General features: G+C 35.2%; 1 protein-coding gene across 7 annotated transcripts in view; it reads right to left on the bottom strand.

Moving 5' to 3' along the window:
• The window catches only part of PDS5B (PDS5 cohesin associated factor B), a 186,831-nt gene that overhangs the window by 42,864 nt on the left and 120,948 nt on the right, over positions 1–23,019 (bottom strand). For all 7 annotated transcript variants that reach the window (XM_054446092.2, XM_063650750.1, XM_054446098.2 and 4 more), the window contains exons 19-20: positions 19,989–20,149; positions 1,751–1,874 (exon numbers count right to left, since the gene is read on the bottom strand). In XM_054446092.2, the coding sequence (XP_054302067.1) occupies positions 1,751–1,874; positions 19,989–20,149 (285 nt within the window). The remainder of the gene's footprint in view (positions 1–1,750; positions 1,875–19,988; positions 20,150–23,019) is intronic.

Genomic DNA, 23,019 nt, shown 5'->3' with positions numbered 1-23,019 from the left:
GAAATCAGAAGGGTGACTAAAATATGCCATTGGCATAAGGAGAGGAGAGGGAAACAAAATATGTGTGTGTGTGTGCATGGATGTGTGCATGTCCATATTTATATGCCCTTACTTGTATATGAATGAAATATCTCTGGAAAAGTACGTTTAGAAACTAGTAACAATGGCTCTGCCTCTGGGAAAGGAAACTAAGTGGCTGGGAATACACGGGTGGGGGAACGTTTCACTGTATATTCTTTTTTGCATCCTTCTGATGTTGAAACAAGTGAATATATTTTCTATTAGACATTTTAATGCCACATTTTAATGAAAAACTGGTGCTCTACTCTCCCACACTGAACACCAAGAATTGTAGGCTTGAAAGGCCAATACAAAACTGTTCTTTCCCAACAAATTAGGGCAATATGAGGCTTCATTTAGTCAAAAATATATTTAAATGAGTTTACTTCTTGCTATTCTTGAAGACTTCCCTCAGTACTTCCATTGCACATCTTGCCAGCCTATTGTTCATATTATAAACAAAAATATCGTAGTTTTTTCAATTAGATTATAAGTTTGATAATTTTCCATAACAAAATCATTTCTAAAAAGCAAAATTAATGGCCAGGCCCTAGATTAGTGGAACCTCAAAAATGCCAGATATTTCTAAGAAACCTTTTCTCAGGAAGCCAGCCAACCAAATGCTACATAGGAGGAGGACTACAGAGGTTCTTGTAAAGATAAAACAGCAGATACAACATCAAAATGAAAACAAAACTACTCTGAAATTCAACTTATATCAGTGTTTCTCTCATCACCATTGAGGGGAAAAGGAGAGCAACCAAAAAAAAAAAAACTTTCCTATAAATTAACATCAATTTATTGAAGCCATTCTCATATACAAACACAGACTACAGAAAATACCGCCATCCCCAAATACACAAAAATTAAATTATCTGCTATCTACAGGAAAGATGGTGTTTGGAGGATAAACTACTTTTCTTTCTCCTTCAGGTCTTTAACATAATACATGAAAATATGACAGAAGTACCAAGTTTCTAAAACAAAGATATTAAGTCCAAGTACTTATGTCAAGGAGCATCAGAATAATTTCTAAATTGTTTTGACTTTACTCAAGGCTCTTGAACTAAAATTACAAAATAGGATTTTATGAATTTTCTGCTTAGCTTTTATTTGCACTAATAGTGTTAGTGTTAGGTTCTAATTACAATAGGCAGCAATAAAATTGCAATGCCTGGGTAAAAGTTATTTAGAATGTGGATAAAATAATATAAAATATATATTGAAAAGACACTTTATATCTGACACAAAATTAGGTCAGTCATAAAACTATAAACTTACTTTATATCAACAATTAGTACTGATTTACAAAACCTTACACTTCAATAGTTTCTCAAACAGAATTCAAATTTTTTGATCCTATAAATGAAAGAATAATCATCTGTTACCTACTATCTGTAACTATGATTTTATATGTAGTTACCTGTTAACAAAAAATAGTCTCCAAATACAAATATATAAACCAATGTACAAAAATATACAATGCTTGATTTCTGAATCTGTTATTAAACATTTGAATACTCAGATATTTTCATATTTTAACACTTATCAATGTTGATTTTACTGACTCAAATTCTGAAAATATATTACAAAATGATGCATCACCAAATGTGAACATTCCATAAAATCATCAATATTTGTTTTGTAACTATGACATATGAAATAAACAAGAAAATTTTTTTCTCATTACCTCAAATATCTGTGCAAACTGGGTCTCTTTACTAGAAAATATCGCATGGATACAATGAATGGCATATTTGGCTTGACGGGGGGGTCCTTTTTTAGATTTGTGATGTAAAACAGGAAGCAAGGCTCTATTAAAAAAAAAATCAAAGAAAAACAATAAACCAGAAAAATCAACAAGACTTCTGCTAGATACTTTAATATTTGTATTTTTAAGTAATGATTTACAAGGATAGAAAAAGTCACCAAGATTTACTCAAACTCACTTTCAAAGGCCTATGATTTTGCTTTATAAATATTTATATTAAAAATGTAATCCAAATACAAATGTGGTGTTTTTTACTTTTTATTCACCAATAGCAAACACTAACAAGGCTGGTGACTCACACTCTCCTGTTAATGTCGCTCCCAACAGGCCTTTCTCTTTTTATTCTTTCTGCTATCATTCCAGCTAAACTTCTGCTTTAGTTTGAAACTGACACTGTCTCTTCTTTCTCAAGTCTCTGGCTCTTCCAATTCACCTTTCATTTTGTGCCAGAGCAAACCACAAAAAGGAAAATCTGATTAAACAATGCTTATTAAGCAATATTACATGCCAGGGACTATTAAAAGGCTCCAATATTTAACTTAATGCTACTAGCATTTTAGGGACAAGATAAATTAACAAAATAAATGTTATGTTAAACTGTGAGAACTGCTACAGAGAAAAAATTTTTTAAAGATGGAGGACAGAAATAGGAAACAGAGAGGGAGGTATAAGAGAATTACAGTTTTAAACAGAAGATATCACTGATAAAGAAACATGTGAGCAGAGTTCTGAGGAAGGTAGTGAGTAAGTCATATAGCCACCTGGAAGAACATTCATGCATCGTATTATTTCATAACTCAAACATTTAAAATGAATACCATATAAAGGAGCTCTTTAACTATTATACAAACATCTCAAAGCAAAAGAAACTTCCATATCTTCCTCATTGCCTGATACCAACCCAGTGCTTATCACACTAAGAGTAGAGTCTCACAAAAGATACCAAAGGTGAAGTATAATTAAAAGAAATATATTCCTAACATGTAAAGGCCTAAAAATGGAGAATGAAGAGACCAACAAAAACACAAAAAAACAGGCAAGACAGAAAAAGGTAAAACATTCTTTAATATTATACTGAATGGGCAAAAGCTGGAAGCATTCCCTTTGAAAACCAGCACAAGACAAGGATGCCCTCTCTCACCACTCCTATTCAACATAGTATTGGAAGTTCTGCCCAGGGCAATCAGGCAAGAGAAAGAAATAAAGGGTATTCAAAAGTAGGAAGAGAGGAAGTCAAATAGTCACTGTTTGCAGATAACACGATTGTATATTTAGAAAACCTTGTCATCTCGGCCAAAAGACTCCTTAAGCTGAGAAACAATTTCAACAAAGTCTCAGGATACAAAATCAATGTGCAAAAATCACAAGCATTCCTATACACCAATAAAAGACAAACAGAGAGCCGAATCATGAGTGAGCTCCCATTCACAATTGCTACAAAGAAAATAAAATACCTAGGAATACAACTTACAAGGGATGAGAAGGACCTCTTCAAGGAGAACTACAAACCACTGCTTAATGAAATAAGAGAGGACACAAACAAATGGAACAACATTCCATGCTCATGGATAGGAAGAACCAATGTCATGAAAATGGCCATACTGCCCAAAATAATTTATAGATTCAATGCTATTCCCATCAAGTCACCACTGACTTTCTTCACAAAACTAGAAAAAACTACTTTAAATTTCATATGGAACCAAAAAAGAGCCCATATAGCCAAGACAATCCTAAGCAAAAAGAACAAAGCTGGAGACATCATGCTACACTTCAAACTATACTACAAGGCTACAGTAACCAAAAAAGCATGGTACTGGCACCAAAACAGATATATAGACCAATGGAACAGAACAGAGGCCACAGAAATAACATTACACATCTACAACCATCTGATCTTTGATAAACCTGACAAAAACAAGCAATGGGGAAAGGATTCTGTATTTAATAAAGGTTGCTGGGAAAACTGGCTAGCTGTATGCAGAAAACTGAACTTGACCCCTTCCTTACACCTTATACAAAAATTAACTCAAGATGGATTAAAGACTTAAATGGAAAACCTAAAACCATAAAAACCTTAGACGAAAACCTAGGTAAAACCACTCAGGACATAGGCACGGGCAAAGATTTCATAACTAAAACACCAAAAGCAATGGCAACAAAAGCCAAAATTGACAAATGGGATCTAATTAAACTAAAGAGCTTCTGCACAGCAAAAGAAACTTATCATCAGAGTGAACAGTAACCTACAGAACAGGAGAAAGTTTCTGCACTCTATTCATCTGACAAAGGGCTAATATCCAGAATCTACGAGAAACTTAAACGAATTTACAAGAAAAAAACAAACAACTCCATCAAAAACTGGGTGAAGATGAACAGACACTTCTCAAAAGAAGACATTTATATGGCCAACAAACATGAAAAAAAGCCCATCATCACTGGTCATTAGAGAAATGCAAATCAAAACCACAAGGAGATACCATCTCACATCAGTTAGAATTGCGATCATTAAAAAGTCAGGAAACAACAGATGCTGGAGAGGATGTGGAGAAATAGGAACGTTTTTACACTGTTGGTGGGAGCATAAATTAATTCAACCATTGTGGAAGACAATGTGGTGATTCCTCAAGGATCTGGAACTAGAAATACCACTTGACCCAGCAATCCCATTACTAGGTATATACCCAAAGGATTATAAATCATTCTGCTATAAAGACATATGCACACATATGTTTATTGCAGCACTATTCACAATAGCAAAGACTTGGAACCAATCCAAATGCCCATCATTGATAGACTGGATAAAGAAAATGTGGCACATATACACCATGGAATACTATGCAACCATAAAAAAGAATGAGTTTATGTCCTTTCTAGGGACATGGATGAAGCTGGAAACCATCATTCTCAGCAAACTAACACAGGAACAGAAAACCAAACAACACATGTTCTCACTCATAAATGGGAGTTGAACAATGAGAACACATGGACACAGGGAGGGGAACATCACACACCAGGGCCTGTTGTGGGGTTGGGGGCAAGGGGAGGGAGAGCATTAGGACAAATACCTAATGCATGTGGGGCTTAAAACCTAGATGACAGGTTGATGGGTGCAGCAAACCATCATGGCACATGTATACCTATGTAACAAACCTCCACGTTCTGCACATGTATCTCAGAACTCAAAGTTTAATTTTTTTTAAAAAGAAGACATATAAATTACCCTAAAATTCATGAAAAACTGTTTACCTTCACACTTTTTTTTAAAAAAACTGTAACAAGAGGACTTCTGCTTCAGATTACAATGGTGTAACTAAGACTATTTACTCTCCTGCCTTAAATGCCCAGAAGAGATAAATACGCTAAAGATTTCAGACACTAGGGAACAGGTAGCAGAGAAATGTGATCCCTGATAAATAAGAAACAAACTAGAAGAGCTTTACTGCCCAGCTTACTGCATGGAAGTATTAAATAGTTTCTAGGCTGTAGTACAAATGACCCAAATAGAGCCTGGGTTGAGGGAGATAAAGATGAGAGTTCAGGGAGGCCAAGGAAGCTCTGATTTCTAGAGCACAATACTGAAAGGAAGGAGTTACAAAGGGAAAGGCAGCATGAGCTCTGCTAATCTGCAGAGGCTATCCCTGAGTCTTTGGCTGGATAATGATCCTCACTCGTGTTAGGAGGAAAAACTACCTGAGACCAGGAAAAGGACCGTGGAAAGCAGTAGGACAAAAAATTCCCTCAACACAAACAGGGCAGTTAACTACTCATTCCTACTAGACATAGTAGAAAGCCCTTATAATATACAACCTGGAGAAAAATTACTCAATAGAAATAGACCCAAAAATGACATAAGTGATGGAATTAGGGTAGACATTAAAATAGCTGTTACAAAAAACACTATGCTACATAGACTCAAGAAGGTAGAATCAATCAGGAACACAGTGCTAGAAATGAAAAATATAAAATATAAAAATATAAATAGATATAAAAATATAAAAAGAACACAAATAGAATTACTAAATATAAGAAATACAATAGAAATGGAAAATAAACTGATGGGATTAAAAGCAGATTATATACTGCAAGAGAAAAGTATCAGTGAACTTGAAGACACAGCAATAGAAACTATCAAAATAAAATGAGAGAGAAAAAAGGGCAAGAAAAAAATAGTAAGACAGCAGCTGTGATCTATAAGACAGTATCAAGTAGTCAAAAATATTTGTAATTGGAGCCCCAGAAAACAAGAAGGCAGATGGAGAGAATAGAAAAAAAAAGTATTCAAAATAATAATGGCCAATATTTTTCCAAATCTGATTAAAATAAACTTAGAGATCCAAGAATCTCAATAAACCTCAAGCAGAAAAAAGATAAACCATTTCAAGGCATACTATTATTCATTTGGTTAAAAATTAGTGAAAAATAGAAAAATCTTAAAAGCAGTGCAAGAAACAGAGGAACAAGGATTGATAGAACACTTTTCATCAGAATCTGCAATCCAGAAGATAATGGAGTGACATCTTTTAAACACTAAATGAAAATCACTGTCAATCTAAAATTCTATTCCAAGCAAAATTATCTTTTAAAAATGAGGGAAAAATAAAGACTTTTTCAGACCAAAAAATTCACTATAAAATTCACTATAAAGAGAACTATACAACAAGAAATATTAAAAAGAGTTCTTCCAGAAGAAAAATGATCCCAGACGAAAATATGGATAGATATCCAACAAATGAAAAGTGACAGAAATGGTTATTATGTGTGTAAAAGAAATTTGTCATTATTAATTCGAGACACACTAGAGTAAAAATATCAAGAACATATTATGGAGCTTATAACATAGAAAAACAAAACATAAGACAACAAAACTGAAAAGACGGGAGGAAATGGGCATGGAAGTATAGTGCTGTAAAGTTTTTACACATTAGTATAATTTTATTGGATGTAGATAAACCAATAGTCAAGATAAAATCATAATACTTGATTAATCTCAAGGAAAGCAGACATAAAGAAGAAAATAGAAGAGGAAAACTATCAAGATGGTAGCTTTAAACCCCACCATATCAATAATTACAGTAAGTGTAAATGCTCTAAGCACTCCCATTGAAACAGTTTGTCAAATTGGATTCAAAACAACCAATATAAAAGCAAACAAGGAAACAAAAAACAACAACAGGAAGACAACTAGGACATTTATTTAAAAATAAATAAATAAATAAACTTTTTTTTTTAAGGGTCTTGCTCTACTGCCCAGGCTGGAATGCAGTGGTACAATCATAGCTCACTGCAGCCTGAAACTCCTGGGCTCAAGTGATCCTCCCTCCCGCCTCATATTCTCAAAGCACGGAGATTTACAAGTGTGAGCCACCACGGCCGGCCAAGAAACTCACTACCATAAAACCTAAAGTATAATAATAATAATAATAATAATAATAATAATAATAATAACAATAAAAGAAAAAATAAATAAATAAATAAATAAATAAATAAAATAAAATAAACAAAAATAAATAAATAAATAAATAAATAAATAAATAAATATGAAGTCCCAGGAAGACTAAAAATGGAAAGAAAAAAAAGGAAAAATATATGCCTTACAAACACTAGGACCAAAGAAAAGTACAAATGGCTACACTATTCTCAGACACAAAAGCCTGCAGAACAAGGAAGATGACCAGAGTTAGGAAGAGACATATTTCGTAACAACATTGTCTATTGGCAAGGCTGTGGGGAAGCAGACACTCTTACCTACTGCTAGTGAGAATGCAAAGTGGTGTAACCATTATGGATGGGAACACAGTAATACCTAGCAAAATTGTACATGCATTTACTCTTCTATTTCTAAGAACTGCTCCCAAAGATAACTGTCAAAAAACACAAAAGGCGCAAACACAAAGCTATTCACTGAAAGACTGTAATACTGAAAACAACCCAATGTCCACAAATAATGAACTGGTTAAATAAATTATGATACAGCCACACAATAAATGGGGATCTCTGTATATTTAAATGAGATAATTGCTAGTGCATGCCATTAAAGAGAAAAAAGGTGAAGAAAAGTGTATATAGTTTATCTTATTCATTTATCAAATGTGCATACATATGCAGACAGATATGGGCACGTAAGGGGGCTCTTTCTTTTTTAAGTTTATCTATGGGGAAGAAAGGAATAGGTTAGAGGATTGAGGAATAGATGCTGGACTTCCTGAAATTTATCTTGCTTCCTTTAGATATATTTAAAGCCATTTAACATTTCATATAATTAAAAAACAAAATTAAATTTTAAAAGAGTGACCTCTCAAAAAGAATGAAACAAATGAACAAGGGTACGTATCCATGTGCTAGCATAACCACCCAAAGAATTATTATTCCAAATAACTTTAAAATGGGAATTTGACTGCAGATCTCTAATATGATACATGCTAAATAAAAAAGAGACCTAGCTAAAAAAGTAAATGACTACTTTTAGGAATCATATTGGTGTTGCTACTGCTATCATGAGACTGCTATGGATGTATTATGGGATAGAGCAATTGAGTTATTATGTAATATTATAGTGTTGTTATCCTGTGCCATGAGGGAAAAAAGAGATATAGATGTAAAATTGAAGTTCAGTAAAAACCATGTAATCCTGAATTTGAACTGGAAGTATCTGTATAAACAAACATGAATTTCATCTTTCAAAAAAGCTATGTCTACTGAATTATCATAGAATCATGACTTATACATTAGCAATTAGTACCCACAGGACTCATGTTGTGATTTCTTAATACCATTCCCATTAAAAGGAATGAGAGCCCCTCGGAGAATTGGCCAATTCCAGGTCGGGGCAGCACAAGTACAAGATGGTCCTGGGATATCCTGTCATACAAGATAGCAAAGAAATTACAGAGATTATTGGGATTGTTCCAAAGGACTCAGGGACTAACTTGAAGAGGCTTCCAAGATTATACACAGGATAATCTGGGCATCAATGCATGCGATCACTATAACTGACTGAAACACAAATATGTGTAAATCCACTATGATTTTTTTAAAAACAACACTCAACTGGTCACCTTTGGAGGACACTAGTCCTCTTTATTTTGAATACTACTAAATAACATTCAAAAAATCAAGCATTTATTCTGCCTTTCCTAAACAAATATAACACTGGGAAACCAAAGAATCGATAAGAATTTGCTTTTTACAAAAGTATTCAGCTAGGAAATGAAGGAGAATGACAATAAGAATATCAAGACTGACTACTAATATCAACAGCTGCAAACATCATAAATAGAGAGATGGCCAGCTATTATGAGCCTCCTGACATGAAAGCATACCAATCTTATAAAATAGTCCTGTAAAAATAAAAAAGTTGAACCAGAATCCAATGAGGTCTCTGGATTCAATCATCATTTTAGAGAAAATAAAGAAATATGGCCAGGCACAGTGGCTCACACCTGTAATCCCAGAACTATGGGAGGCTGACGTGGACAGATTGCTGGAGCCCAAGAATTCGAGACCAGACTGGGCAACAAGGTGAAACTCCGTCTCTACAAAACAACATAAAAATTAGCCAGGCATGGTGACATGTGCCTGTGGTCCCAGTTACTTGGGAGGCTGGGTAGGAGGACTGCTTGAACCAGGAGGTCGAGGCTGCAGTGAGCTGTGATCACACCACTGCACTCTAGCCTGGGCAACAGAGCAAGACCCTGTCACAAAAAATCAAGACAAACAACAACAAAGAAGAACCTATCAAATTATGTTTAAGGGGTAAAATTAGCAAAAATCAGTCTATGGGAAACTCTTCAAGAGAAACAACCTGATTCCTACTGCAAGCAGAGTGAGAGCTAGAGAGAAAGCCCACAAGAAACAAGATACTTAAAAGACACAGCAGCCAATCACAATGTATAAATCTTACTTGCATCCTGAATCAAACAAACAATTTTTGAGGAGGAAGGGTGGCTTGAGCCCAGGAATTTGAGACCAGTCTGGGCAACATAATGAGAGACTCCATCTCTACAAAAAGTTTAAAAAAAAAATTAGCTGGATGTGGTGTCTGTGGTTCCAACTACTGAGAGGCTGAGGTGGGACGGTCGCTTGAGCCCAGAAGTTCAAGGCCGCAGTGAGCTACAATCTGACTACTGCACTCCAGCCTGGGCAACAGACCAAGACCCTGACACAAACAACAACAACAACAAAAACACATTTTTTGAGAAAACCAATTGGACATTAAGTTATTAGCGTTAACTGTGTTTGGGATAAAGATATATAGATGAAATGACAGTATCTGGGATTTGCCTTCAAATATAAGAGGAATAAGGGAGTGTGTGGAGGCACAGAAAAAATAAAGCTGGTTGTAAGTTTATTCATTGTTAAAGCTGGTTGATGAATACCTGGGGATTTGTATTCTCCCTACTTCTGTATATGTTTGAAATTTTCAATAATAAAACGTGGAAAAAAATTAGTATAACTAAAACACTAATCTTTTAGTCTATGGTTTGTGGTTTCTTTGTGAAATAAAAGATTATTATTCTGTGGTTACTTCAGTAACTAAACTTCATAGATAAGACCTATCTTCTCATAAATCAGATTTGACAATACAAACACCTATAATCTCTTTCCCCAATAATCAAGAGAAAAATTATTGTTCACACTAGCAGCAACTTTAGCTGAGATTTTTAAAGATAGTTATGTGAAACTTTTAGCTCATCCAATGTTTTACATACTCAGTTATTTTAAAAGAAAACAAACTGAAACAATGAACATAAAGAAAAAACAATTTTAAGAATTCTGCAGTACTAAGTCAACGAAAATAACCACCTATGCTGACTGCTTTTCCTATTAAAAAGAATTTCTTATTCCCTCATTAAATTGACTTTCTACCTTCAAGTTCAAGTTTTTTCCTTGATAACAATCATACCAATATAGAAAATGAAAAATACATTCAAACTGAAAAATACATGAAAACCCTAAAGAAAAAATGCTGAGTTTTTCAACATTTTGGTGAACACTCCTAAAATTTCTCTAGACATATTATTATACAGACATTAATAAGTAAGGATATAAAATACACAGTATTTGGAAACATTTTTTCCAACTAACAATGTGTGTAGAACCTCATTTGTCAAATATTGCTAAGCACTATTCTTTTTAACAGTCACATAGCTCTTGGTGTATGTATAGTGTATGGCTATACGAAAACTAATCTCATACTGATAAGCATTTTAGATTTAAAAATTTTTAAAAACACCTTAACAACAATACCATGAATATCCCTGTGCTGGCTGTTTACATACTGTCTCCGAGCTTTAAACCTATCCTTTCATAATCTGCTCAGAGATCCTGAAGCTGTAAATCTGCAAAGAGCTGGTTTCCTATTAATTTCTTCCACTACAAGGCACTAGAGCTTCTTAAGGCGTTCTGAGCAGTAGTTTCACTGTTCCCCAGCAACAGCCAGGCCACGCCATACTTTGGCAGTCTGTTGGGTGATACTGACAGGGCTCCTCCACCTCTTAACATTACTTCTTCCCAATTATCCCACCAGCTCTAGAGGTAGTAGCTGCTTCCACCAATTTGTATCTCTGAATTACCAATGCAACATTTTTCTCTTTTGTCCTTTAAACATCTGTATTAATTTGTTTAAAATACAGTCATACATCACTTAACAATAGGGATACACTCTGAGAAATGCATCACTGGATGATTTCATTGTTGTGAGAACATCACAGAGTATACTTACATAAACCTAGATAGTATAGCCTACTCACACCTATATGGTATGACCTATTGCTCCTAGACTACAAATTTGTACTACGTGTTACTGTACTGAATACTATATGCAATTATAACACAGTGGTAAACATTTGTATATCTAAACATAGAAAAGGTACTGAAAAAATATGGTATAAAAGATAAAAGTTGTACCCCTGTGCAGTGCAGCTCCATCATAATCTTACAAGACCACCATATACATCTGGTCTATCGTTAACCAACGCACCATTATGCAGTACATGACTTTATACCTAGTATAGTTTGTTTCTCTGACTGAATCCTGAACTATATGACAGATTATGGGCACATCTTTTCTAATTATCTCTGGGATAAGTTCCTGAAAGTGCAGAGTCAAAAACTATACACATTTTAAGTTTGCATATATTACCACATTACCAACCTAGAAGCATAGCATCATTTTATACTCCCACCAAGACAGCATTGTTGGAATGCTAACTAATACTGGTGGCATCACATAATTGCTTTTATTTGTATTTCCTTGATTACATAAGCATCTTTTCATGATTTGGAAGGCTGACAGGACTTCCTGCTTATAAATTTCCTGTTCATTCTCTTTGCTAGTATTCTACTATGAGATTTATATTTGTTATTCCTTCATTAAGAATCTTTAATACATTGCAGCCAGGCACAGTGGCTCACACCTGTAATTCCAACACTTTGGGAGGCCAAGGCAGACAGATCACTTAAGGCCAGGAGATAGAGACCAGCCCGGCCCACATGGCGAAATCCGGTCTCTACTAAAAACACAAACAAAAAAAAATTGCCAGGGGTGGTGGCACACGCCTGTAATCCCAGCTATTTGGGTAGCTGAGGCACAAAAATTGCTAGAACCTGCGAAGCAGAGGTTGCAGTGAGCCAAGAGATCAAACCACTACACTACAGCTGGGAGACAGAGTGAAACCCTGTCTCAAAAAGAAAAAAAAAAGGGGGGGGGTCTTTATACATTGCAGGTATTAACCTTTTCTAACTAATATATACTGAAAACAGTTTTCCAGCATATCATTTGTGTTTCCAACTTATTTCATGATTTTGGCTTTTATCTAAATAGTGGTTCCTCACCCCCACTAAAATAAAAGGGCAGAGACTTAGCCTGTCCTCTTTATTACAATGTCCTTGACACCTAGAACTGTACTGTACACCTAGAACCATACCATACACGGTGGGGCAGGGAGTGGGGTATACTCATAGATATTTTTTGCAACAAATGAATTTTTTAAAAATAATACAATCCAGGCCAGGCATGGTGGCTCATGCCTGTAATCCCAACACTTTGGGAGGCCAAGCTAGGCAGATCACCTGAGCCCAGGAGATCAAGACCAGCGTGGGCAACATGGCAAAAACCTGTCTCTACAAAAAATACAAAATTTAGACAAGCATGGTGGCATAGACACCTGTAGACTGTAGACACAACAACTTGGGAGGCTGAGGTCGGGGGACTGATTGAGCCCAGGAAGTTGAGGCTGCAGTGAGCCATGATTGAGCCACTGCACTCCAGTCTGGGTAACAGAGCAAGACCCTATCTCAACAAAATAATAATAGTAATAATAACGATAATCCAACCCATCAATATTTCATTCATGACTTGGTATAAGTGTCCCTTCCTCTACAAACAAGGAAGTTATAAAAATATACTGGTTACTAGTGCTTTGATTAATCCATGTTATATACTTAAAGCAAATCCATGTTATACATTTAATGCAATAATTTGTCTTTGATTCTTCTGGAATATATGTAAAATCAAAGTAAGCAGTCTATTTTCCTTTCAAAACTGCTTGCTAATTATTTACTAGGTAACCTACCTTTTTCTGACCAATGTATTTGTTAAGTATTATATCCCCCCATCCACCATTATTACAGCATTGCAAATTTCTTGAATACTTTACTTCTAGGTCTTCTGATGTTTACTCCCATAACAATGTAAATGATTGTTGGTTATATACAGAAAACTTTGGATTTTTACATACCCATTTTGGCTACCCCATTTTGAGTAGTTTTTCGGTTGATTCTCCTGGATTTTCCAAGAAAAATGAAAGCTTCTTCCTTTCCCACACTTGTATTTCTTATTTTATATTCTTACATAATTACACTAGCTAATGCTTCCAAAACAATGTTAAACAATAGCAGAGATAGTGTGGTATCTCATCTTGTTCCTGCTTTTATTGGGAATGCTACTGGTGTTTTACATGACGCTGTCTATTGGTTTGAGAGAGATTAATTATGTTATGAAGGTACGGATTCCTATCTTATTAGATTTAATTAGAAACAGACTGATATTTTGGCCAGGCGTGATGGCTCACACCCCTAATTCCAGTACTTTGGGAGGCCAAGGCGGGCGGATCACGAGGTCAGGAGATCGAGAGCATCCTGGCTAACATAGTGAAACCCCATCTCTATTAAAAATACAAAAAATTAGCCGGGCATGGTGGTGGGCGCCTGTAGTCCCAGCTACTCGGGCGGCTGAGGCGGGAGAATGGTGTGAACCCGGGAGGCGGAGCTTGCAGTGAGCCGAGATCGTGCCACTGCCCTCCAGCCTGGGCGACACAGCGAGACTCTGTCTCAAAAAAAAAAAAAAAAAAAAAAAGAAGAAGCCCTTTCGGCATCTATCAAAAATGATCTATTGTATATCCTTTTCCCTAGTTATATAATAAATTGTAAACATAAGTAGTAGGCTTACTAATATTATACCAACCCTCTCTGTATACTCCTAAAATTAACCACGTTTGGCCACAATATATTCTCGCTTTATTATTTAAATTCTCTTTTTGCTAGTATCTTGCTTATACAAAAATCACATATTAGTAAGATTTGTCTTGGGGTTTTTTTGGGGGCGGTGGGGAGGATATCTTTTACTAGGTTTTAGTATTCATGTTAGTTATCCTGGCTGTAAAGAAAATGAGTGCTTTCTTTTCTATACTCTGAACAATTAAAAGAATTAGAATTCCTGGTTTCTTATAGATTTGAAATATCTCCCTCAAGACACAACTTACACTGGTGCTTTTATTAGCGAATAATGTTTCAATTTTTTTTATAACTAGAGTCTGTTAGGTTTTTGTCTTTCCTCGTCTTGAACTTATTTACATCATTCTTAAAAATCCAGGTTTTCAAATACATTTACATAGCCATATCTAAAAGTTAAATAATTAGAGTAAAATGATAGGCAAAGACAAATCAGAGATATACAAACAAAAAGAAAACAAAATCTAGATTTAGAGGGCATAAGCAAAACTGAATCCCAGACGGAAAAGCATAAAACTATGTAGACAGGGTAATCTCATGATAAAAAAGGGGTGGTACATTTACTGAGTCCTGTATACTTAAGAATATCCTTCATTTGCCCCTACTTAAAAATAGCTAGGGCTGCCTAGGAAATTCTTTAGTTATACTGTTTTTTCCATCAGAACTCTCCAGCTGTTGAATCATTAACTTCAGAAATTGTATGTGGTTTGAAAAGAAGTCAGCCAGCTTCATTATTTTCCACTGCACTGACCTAACTATGTTGCAGGAAGTCAGGGACCCCAAACAGAGGGACCAGCTGAAGCCATGGCAGAAGAACGTGGATTGTAAAGATTTCATGGACATTTATTAGTTCCCCAAATTAATACTCTTGTAATTTCTTATGCCTGTCTTTACTGCAATCTCTAAACATAAATTGTAAAGATTTCATGGACACTTATCACTTCCCCAATCAATACCCTTGTGATTTCCTATGCCTGTCTTTACTTTAATCTCTTAATCCTGTCAGAAGAGGAGGATGTGTATCACCTCAGGACCATGTGATAACTGCGTTAACTACACAAATTGTGTAGTTTGAGCATGTGTGTTTGAGCAATATGAAATGTGGGCACCTTGAAAAAAGAGCAGGATAACAGCAATTGCTCAGGGAATAAGAGAGATAACCTTAAACTCTGACCGTCGGTGAGCCAGGCATAACAGAGCCGTATTTCTCTTCTTTCAAAAGCAAATGGGAGAAATATCGCTGAATTCTTTTTCTCAGCATGGAACATCCCTGAGAAAGAGAATACGCGCCTGGAGGTATAGGCTTATAAACAGCCCCCCAAGGTGCGCCTGTCTCTTATGGTTGAGGCTGTAGAGATGAAATAGACTCCAGTCTCCCATAGCACTCCTAGGCTTATTAGGAAGAGGAAATTCCCGCCTAATAAATTTTGGTCAGACCAGTTGATCTCAAAACTCTGTCTCCTGATAAGATGTTATCAATGACAATGGTGCCCGAAACTTCATTAGCAATTTTAATTTCACTTCGGTCCTGTGGTCCTGTGATCTCACCCTGCCTCCACTTGCCTTGTGATATTCTGTTACCCTGTTAAGTACTTGATGTCTGTCACCCACACCTATTCACACACTCCCTCCCCTTTTGAAAATCTCTAATAAAAACCTGCTGGTTTTTGTGGCTTGTGGGGCATCACGGATCCTACCAACGTGTGATGTCTCCCCTGGACGCCCAGCTTTAAAATTTCTCTCTTTTGTACTCTGTCCCTTTATTTCTCAAGCCGGCCGAAGCTTAGGAAAAATAGAAAAGAACCTACGTGATTATTGGGGCAGGTTCCCCAATATAACTAGTTTTTCTTGATATTTGTGAAATCACTTTTGCGATCCCTGAAAATTTAGCAAACTGCACCAGTATATTTTCCAAAAATGAGTCTTCATCTCCAGATTGATATTTTAAATCATTCAAAACAAATTTATTATTATTCTCTTGAATATTTTCCATTTCACATTATTCTACTGTCTTCTCCAAAGATGTCAATTATGGTTTTTCACTATCTGCAATTCATTCCCTTTAACTCCATTTTTTCTCTCCAATTTCTTCATATTCTATGCAGATTTCCTCAAGCCAAATCTCTAGCTTACTGATTCCATCTTCCACATTGTTTATTCTGCTCCTTGCTACTTATATTAAATTACATTCTATAGTCAATATCCTTAGCTCTTTTTCGTGTATTACTTCATTTTTGTTATCTTTTTTCTCTCATGTCATTTGCTGTTTACCTTTCTCGGCAGCTTAAATAACTGTCTAAGACAGTTATTTAAATATTGCTTATCAGTTACTTTGGAATGCTAAGATATTTACATAGGTTTTGTGTTTGTTAACCTGCTTATCTGTATTCTGTTAATTCATCTTTGAGTAAGAAAAATTCTCTCTGGCTTTGCTCTTTAAACAAAAGTATAGTTAGCATCTCCTGGATGACTGAACACTTCTTTAAAAAATTAACATCAAAGCTCCCAGCTCAGGCTACAGTTGCTTCATTACCTGGCTAAGTGGCACAGGAATGAAAGTTAGGACTAAAGGTAGTAAGTCCTTTTTCTCTGTGTAATTTATCTCCAAATTTGTTAAAACTCTTACAAGGATAAGAACCAGTCACTTGAGCTATGCGTACATCACATGCTATGACAGGATCCTCAGTTTTGGCACATCTAACTACTTTTAGGAGAGTCAGACTCCTGAGAGACAAGCTGAGACACAACGGAACTCATATAACTCATCGTTATGGAACCCCATAACTCATCGTCATTTTTTGTTTAATGGGTTAAGCGTATAATTTTCTTCTGTTCCCGTAAAGTCGGTAAAAAGATATTTCCTTCATGATTTTCCTTAGTCTTACCTCATCACTAAACTTTGCTCTTCCTGGTAAACAGGTTGACCTAAAGAAAAATACTATGACCACAAAGCCTCTCCTTTAGTCCTAGTACAGCTAAAATCAGGTTTTCTTTCTTTGTCTTAAAAGTGTGTCCATATAGCAATATCCTCCCTCTAAATTAGCAAATAATAGGACACTTACAGTACACTGCCAATACATATCCCTTGTCAGTGTTCTCACTTTCAATACGGTCTTAATGGCACATCTGGTGCCAATTCTGTCCAGTTTGCGGTACCTTTACTTAGATACATTTTTCTTTAGGTTCTTTCTAATTATTTTGATGAATTCAAGGGAAGACAGTTTAATCAACATTCTCTTAACTATATTATTTTTCCTCAAAATCAACTCACCCAATTTAATAATTTAAAACATTAAATCTACATACATAGTTTATCTCCTGGAAGAAATTATTATGAGTTATTTCATCAAGAACAGTGTGTGCACACTGCAGGAATTCAGTATCAGCTGAGTTAATTCTCCTCATGAGAAGTATCTGAAATATATTCAGTATATAAATCAAATATTTTAAATACTTCAGTTCCATATTAAAGCAATACATTTTAAAATGCTCCATGTACATTTTAAAATGTCCACCTTTTGACCGTGTTCTTGTGGTTCTACAAATATATCAAACCATGTTTCTTTAAAATATAAAAGTTACTAGGGAAAAACAATCTAGAATGAAAATAATAAAACCTCCAGGGAATAAGCCAAATTTGAACTTTGTTGATGCTCTAATTAGAAAAGAAACTGCTGTAATGGATATCGCACCATAGGCACTGGAGCCAAACAGGCCTAAATTCAAATCCTGGCTCTGTCACTTGCTAGCTGTATGACCTGGGTCCATTTACCACTTGAACATTAGATTCCTCATCTGGAAAACTAGGATAATAACCACACTTCACTGAATTGTTACAATGTTTAAATGAGACAGCATAATAAGTGGGCATTCAGCAAATGGTATATTGTTATATGCAGTTTATACATAATGTGTGCGTATGTATACGTACTACATATGTGTGTGCGACAATACACACATACACATACACATACATACAACCAAACTCTCATCTCTGATCTGACTAGGAGAGCCATAGCACCATCCAAAGGGATGCTTATGCTCTGGGATTACTTAAAAATTAGAAGTCAAGGCCAGGCGCAGTGGTTCATGCCTGTAATCCCAGCACTTTGGGAGGCGGAAGCGGGCAGATCACTTGAGGCCAGGAGTTGGAGCCCAGCCTGGTCAACATGGTGAAGCCCCGTCTCTATTAAAAATACAAAAATTAGCCAGGTGTGGTGGTGCAGGCCTGTAATTCCAGCTACTCAGGAGGCTGAGGCAGGAGAATTGCTTGAACCTGGGAGGCAGAAGCTGCAGTGAGCCAAGATTGCACCACAGCACTCTAACCTGGGTGACAGAGTAAGACTTCAAGTCAGTTCCAAACAATAAGGTTTCTTACTCTTGCCAGAGAGACTACTGTTATAAAATTTTAGTAGGTTTCTATTGCCATTTAAATAATTGCCGGCCAGGCACGGTGGCTCACATCTGTAATCCCAGCACTTTGGGAGGCTGAGGCAGGCAGGTGATATCACCTGAGGTCAGGAGTTCAAGACCAACCTGGCCAACATGGCAAAACCCCGTCTCTACTTTACAAAAAATTAGCCGGGCATGGTGGCGGGTGCCTGTAATCCCAGCTACTAAGGAAGCTGAGGCAGGAGAATCACTTGAACCTGGGAGGTGAAGGTTGCAGTGAGCTGAGATCACACCACACTACACTCCAGCATGGGCAACAGAGTGAGGCTCCATCTCAAAAAAAAAAAAAAAAAAAAAAAAAGAAAGAAAGAAAGAAAATAATAATAATGCCTTTGTTCTATTTACCAGCAGTTTCTAGAATTAAGTACACATGAACAGAAAGGAATAACAAAAATTATACCTGAAACTCTAATTGCGAGCTAGCTTTACTCCCAGTCTCTTTCTAAGGAAAAGACCCATAGGCAATTCTTCTCCATATAAAAGCATGGTACCCCAATCACAACTAACCAGACTAATGGGTAAGCCAGAAGTGATGAGGTAGAGGTGAAAGCAACCACCTATGACTACGCCAGTATCAGAACCACCTATTACATCTTCTCTCCAAGAACTAGAAGAAGAGATATACATAGAGAAGTAAGCAGTGCCATGTAAGAAATGAAGATTTATTCTTCTGATTATAAAATCTTGAACTATGATTATCCCAGGATAACAGCTCAATTTGCAATTATGGGAAATACTGGAACATGGAAAAAATTGCACTGCTGTTAAGGTAAGTATTCCATACTTCTCTACTTCCCTGTGTCAATTAAAGCACTGCTTCTGAATTTTTTTTGTTTCAGCCCTAAATCACAGAGGAAACTAAAGAATATTATGGATAGCCCTGATGAAATTCCTTTGAAATTTCCCATCATACCTTAAATTCATATGAATTGTTTATTCTATGCCATAATATACCAGGGACTATCTAACTGATGCATCAGAAAGATATGCCATGTTCATCCCCCACATTCATGCATCTTCTAAAATACCAATCAATGCTTTTTCCTAGGAAAGGAGAATCTAAACTGAACATTACAGACTTAAGATAACCTAGACAGTTTTTCCTCAAAACTTGAAAGATTCCAATTATTGCATAAATCAATAAATAATTATGTTTCTGATGTCCAGAATATTTTTGAAAATAAACTCAACTCACGATCTGATGTGTGGAAAATCCTCTTCAATTTTGCTTCCTGTGTTTTTGAAAATTTGTAGTGCAGCTTCTGCTACTTTTTCATCATCCATTTTCAGACAAGCCAGTAATGATTCAAATGTTTCAGCAGAATGAAATGAGATGGGATGCGTAAATGAGAGTACCTATAAAATGAATCATAAAAATGATTTGTAAAACTTTTTCATCTTTATAATATAAATCCAAAATATTACATATTAGAAATATTATAAATCAAAGTCAATTAAAAAAATTATGTTAACCAAAATCTGAGAGCACTATAAATAAAATTTAAAACATACTCAACTATGTAACAGAAATGTTCCTCTGTAGGAAGATTGTATGATATAATGAAATAATTTCTTCCAAAATTAAATTACATGTTAATATAATTTTAATCAAAATAATTTAGATTTTGATTATTGTTCAGGTTTTTTGGTGGGGAATGAGAGAAAAGGGGACATGAAGAGAGAATTTAACAAAACATCTCTCATCTTCTCAATAAACATCATTAGCAGAGACTGAATAAGAAGAGAATAAACTAGACTGACCAGATACTAAAGAAGTCTATAAAGTTTCAATGTCCTAATCACAATGGTATGAACATTAGAATAATCATGAAACAGAAAATGTAAGGCAGTTAAGTAGACTCTAGAATATATAAAAAATTAGATTATATGAATTGTAAGAGATTACAAAGAAGTCAACAGAAAATAAATAGTCCTGGGAAAACTGAATAGCTATTGGGAGAAAATCAAATTAGACCCCTTGCCCCAACACACTTTCAAAATAAATTTCAGATGGGTTGTGTTTAAGATTTTAAAAAACAAAAACAACAAAAACCCTCTGTACAAGATAGGGTTTTTTAAAGCACAAAATAAACAAAAGGAATCAAACGTGGAATGTAAAAAAAACAGCACACAGCAGAAAAATATACTAAGTATAATGCCACGTTTGTAAGTTTCTAAAATAATCAAAATAAATAACATGTTATTTAGAGATACATACATAGATGATAAAACTATAAAGAATATTGAAAGAATAATAAATCCAAAATTCAGGACAATGATACCTGGTAAGGGGATGTAAGCAGGCAAGAAAAAAGATTACTCAAGGAACTTGAACAGTATTTTTAATATTCAATTTAATTTGACACTCTATTTACTTTTCACTTGTATTCACTTGGTTACTACACTTCATCATTTACATATAAGAGAATACATGTTTATACATATATCAAATATGTCCCAGCAAAAAGCAAAGGAAATAAAAAGCTTATTTAAATCAGTTAAAAAAAAAAACAAAAGATAGAGATGTCAGTAGATGTATGAACAAAGGATAAAAATGATGAATTTACCATAGGGAAAACACAAATGATTAACATATGGACCTCACTAGTATTAAATATGCAAATTAAAACATTATTTTTGCTTATCAGATTTGCAAATCTTTTAAAAATGTATTATATTCCATATTTTGAAGGTTAAAAAGACAGGTACCTTCACATACTACTGATGGGATTATATATCGGTAAAATTTCCCTGTACAGCAATTTAAATATATATTGCTCCAAGAATTTTGAAAGTGGTCACTCTCTTTAACTCAGTAATGCTCTCCCAGTTTTCTAAAAAATAAGATATTACCAAGAGATCTTACATAAAAACATTCAGCTTAGTGTTGTTTGTAAGAATAAAAGTACAAAAATCAAAATATTCAACAATAGGAAAACACTAGTGATACAGAGAAAGGAGAGTCTCAAAGTGAGGATTAGCCCGCAAGGATTCTTGGCTTTGCCAAGGAAAGAATTCAAGGGCAAGCCAGTGATAGGGTAGAAGAAAATAGCTTTATTGAAGCAGCAGTCTTACAGCTCCAGAGGTGTTACATACATGTCTATGACTGCTTCTGCAGAACAGCACTACCCCATAGGTAGGGTGCAGAGAGTTGTAGCTCAGGGCAGTTTTACAGTAATATTTATACCTACTTTTAATTATATACAGACTAAGGGGCAGTTTATGCAGAAATTCCTAGGGAAGGGGGAGTAGCTTTTGGGTCATCAGGTCATTGCCAAGGAAAGGGACAGTAACTCCCAGGTATTGCCACAGCAATGGTAAACTGACAAGGCACATTGGTGGGCGTGTCTTGTGGAAAGCTGCTTCTATCTCGCCCTTGTTTTAGCTAGTCCTCAATTTGGTCCTGTGTCTGAGCTCTGCCTCTGGAGTCCAGTCCTGCCTTCTACCTTGGTAGAATAGTATGATACCCCAAATATGGGCTAATCACCATTTCAAAAATGTTTATTATTACTTTTACTATGAGCTAGGCGTGGTGCTAAGAAATTCATGTACAAGCTTTAATGTCCTTTGCGAGACAAGTACTTTATTATTATCTCGATTTCATATGAGGAAATGAGGCAAGTAACGTGATCAAAGGCAGACAGCTACTAAATGACAGCCAAAAACCAGATCTGCTTTAGGCACTCTTAAAAAAAAAACTCTTGAAAAACACCGAGAAAAATGCTTATACTTTAATAAGGGAAAACAGTTAAGGATACAAGATTATATATTCAGTTTGATCTCAATGATCCCAACTATGCATTTGTTGAAGATTAAAAGGAAACAAAAGAAACTAATGTTTATGTATGATCAACCTATGTTTTTTATAATTTTATATATTCCAAAGTTGTCAATAATGAACTAATATTTTTACAATCAGTAAAAGACAGAATATTTTATGAAACAAAAAAAATAGAGTTGTAGAAAGAATTTGGCTCATTCTACAGTAGAGTTGTACCTTCTTTGCTCACTAATGACACCCTGAATTATACTCCACTATTTTAATATAATTAGTACTAGGCTAGATTACAGCATTTAAACCCCAAAATAATCAGATTACATGTAAGAATAAATATACAACTTCTAAATCACCTAAAACAACTGAGAAAATTTTACTTTGGATTATACAAACTTAAGAAGAAAACATCAAGAACAAATAATATAAACTGTATATGTTAAACAGATAT

Source organism: Pongo pygmaeus, chromosome 14, assembly GCF_028885625.2.
Source record: "Pongo pygmaeus isolate AG05252 chromosome 14, NHGRI_mPonPyg2-v2.0_pri, whole genome shotgun sequence".
In the NCBI taxonomy this organism is placed as follows: domain Eukaryota; kingdom Metazoa; phylum Chordata; class Mammalia; order Primates; family Hominidae; genus Pongo; species Pongo pygmaeus.
This window is presented reverse-complemented; position numbering and strand designations above follow the sequence as displayed.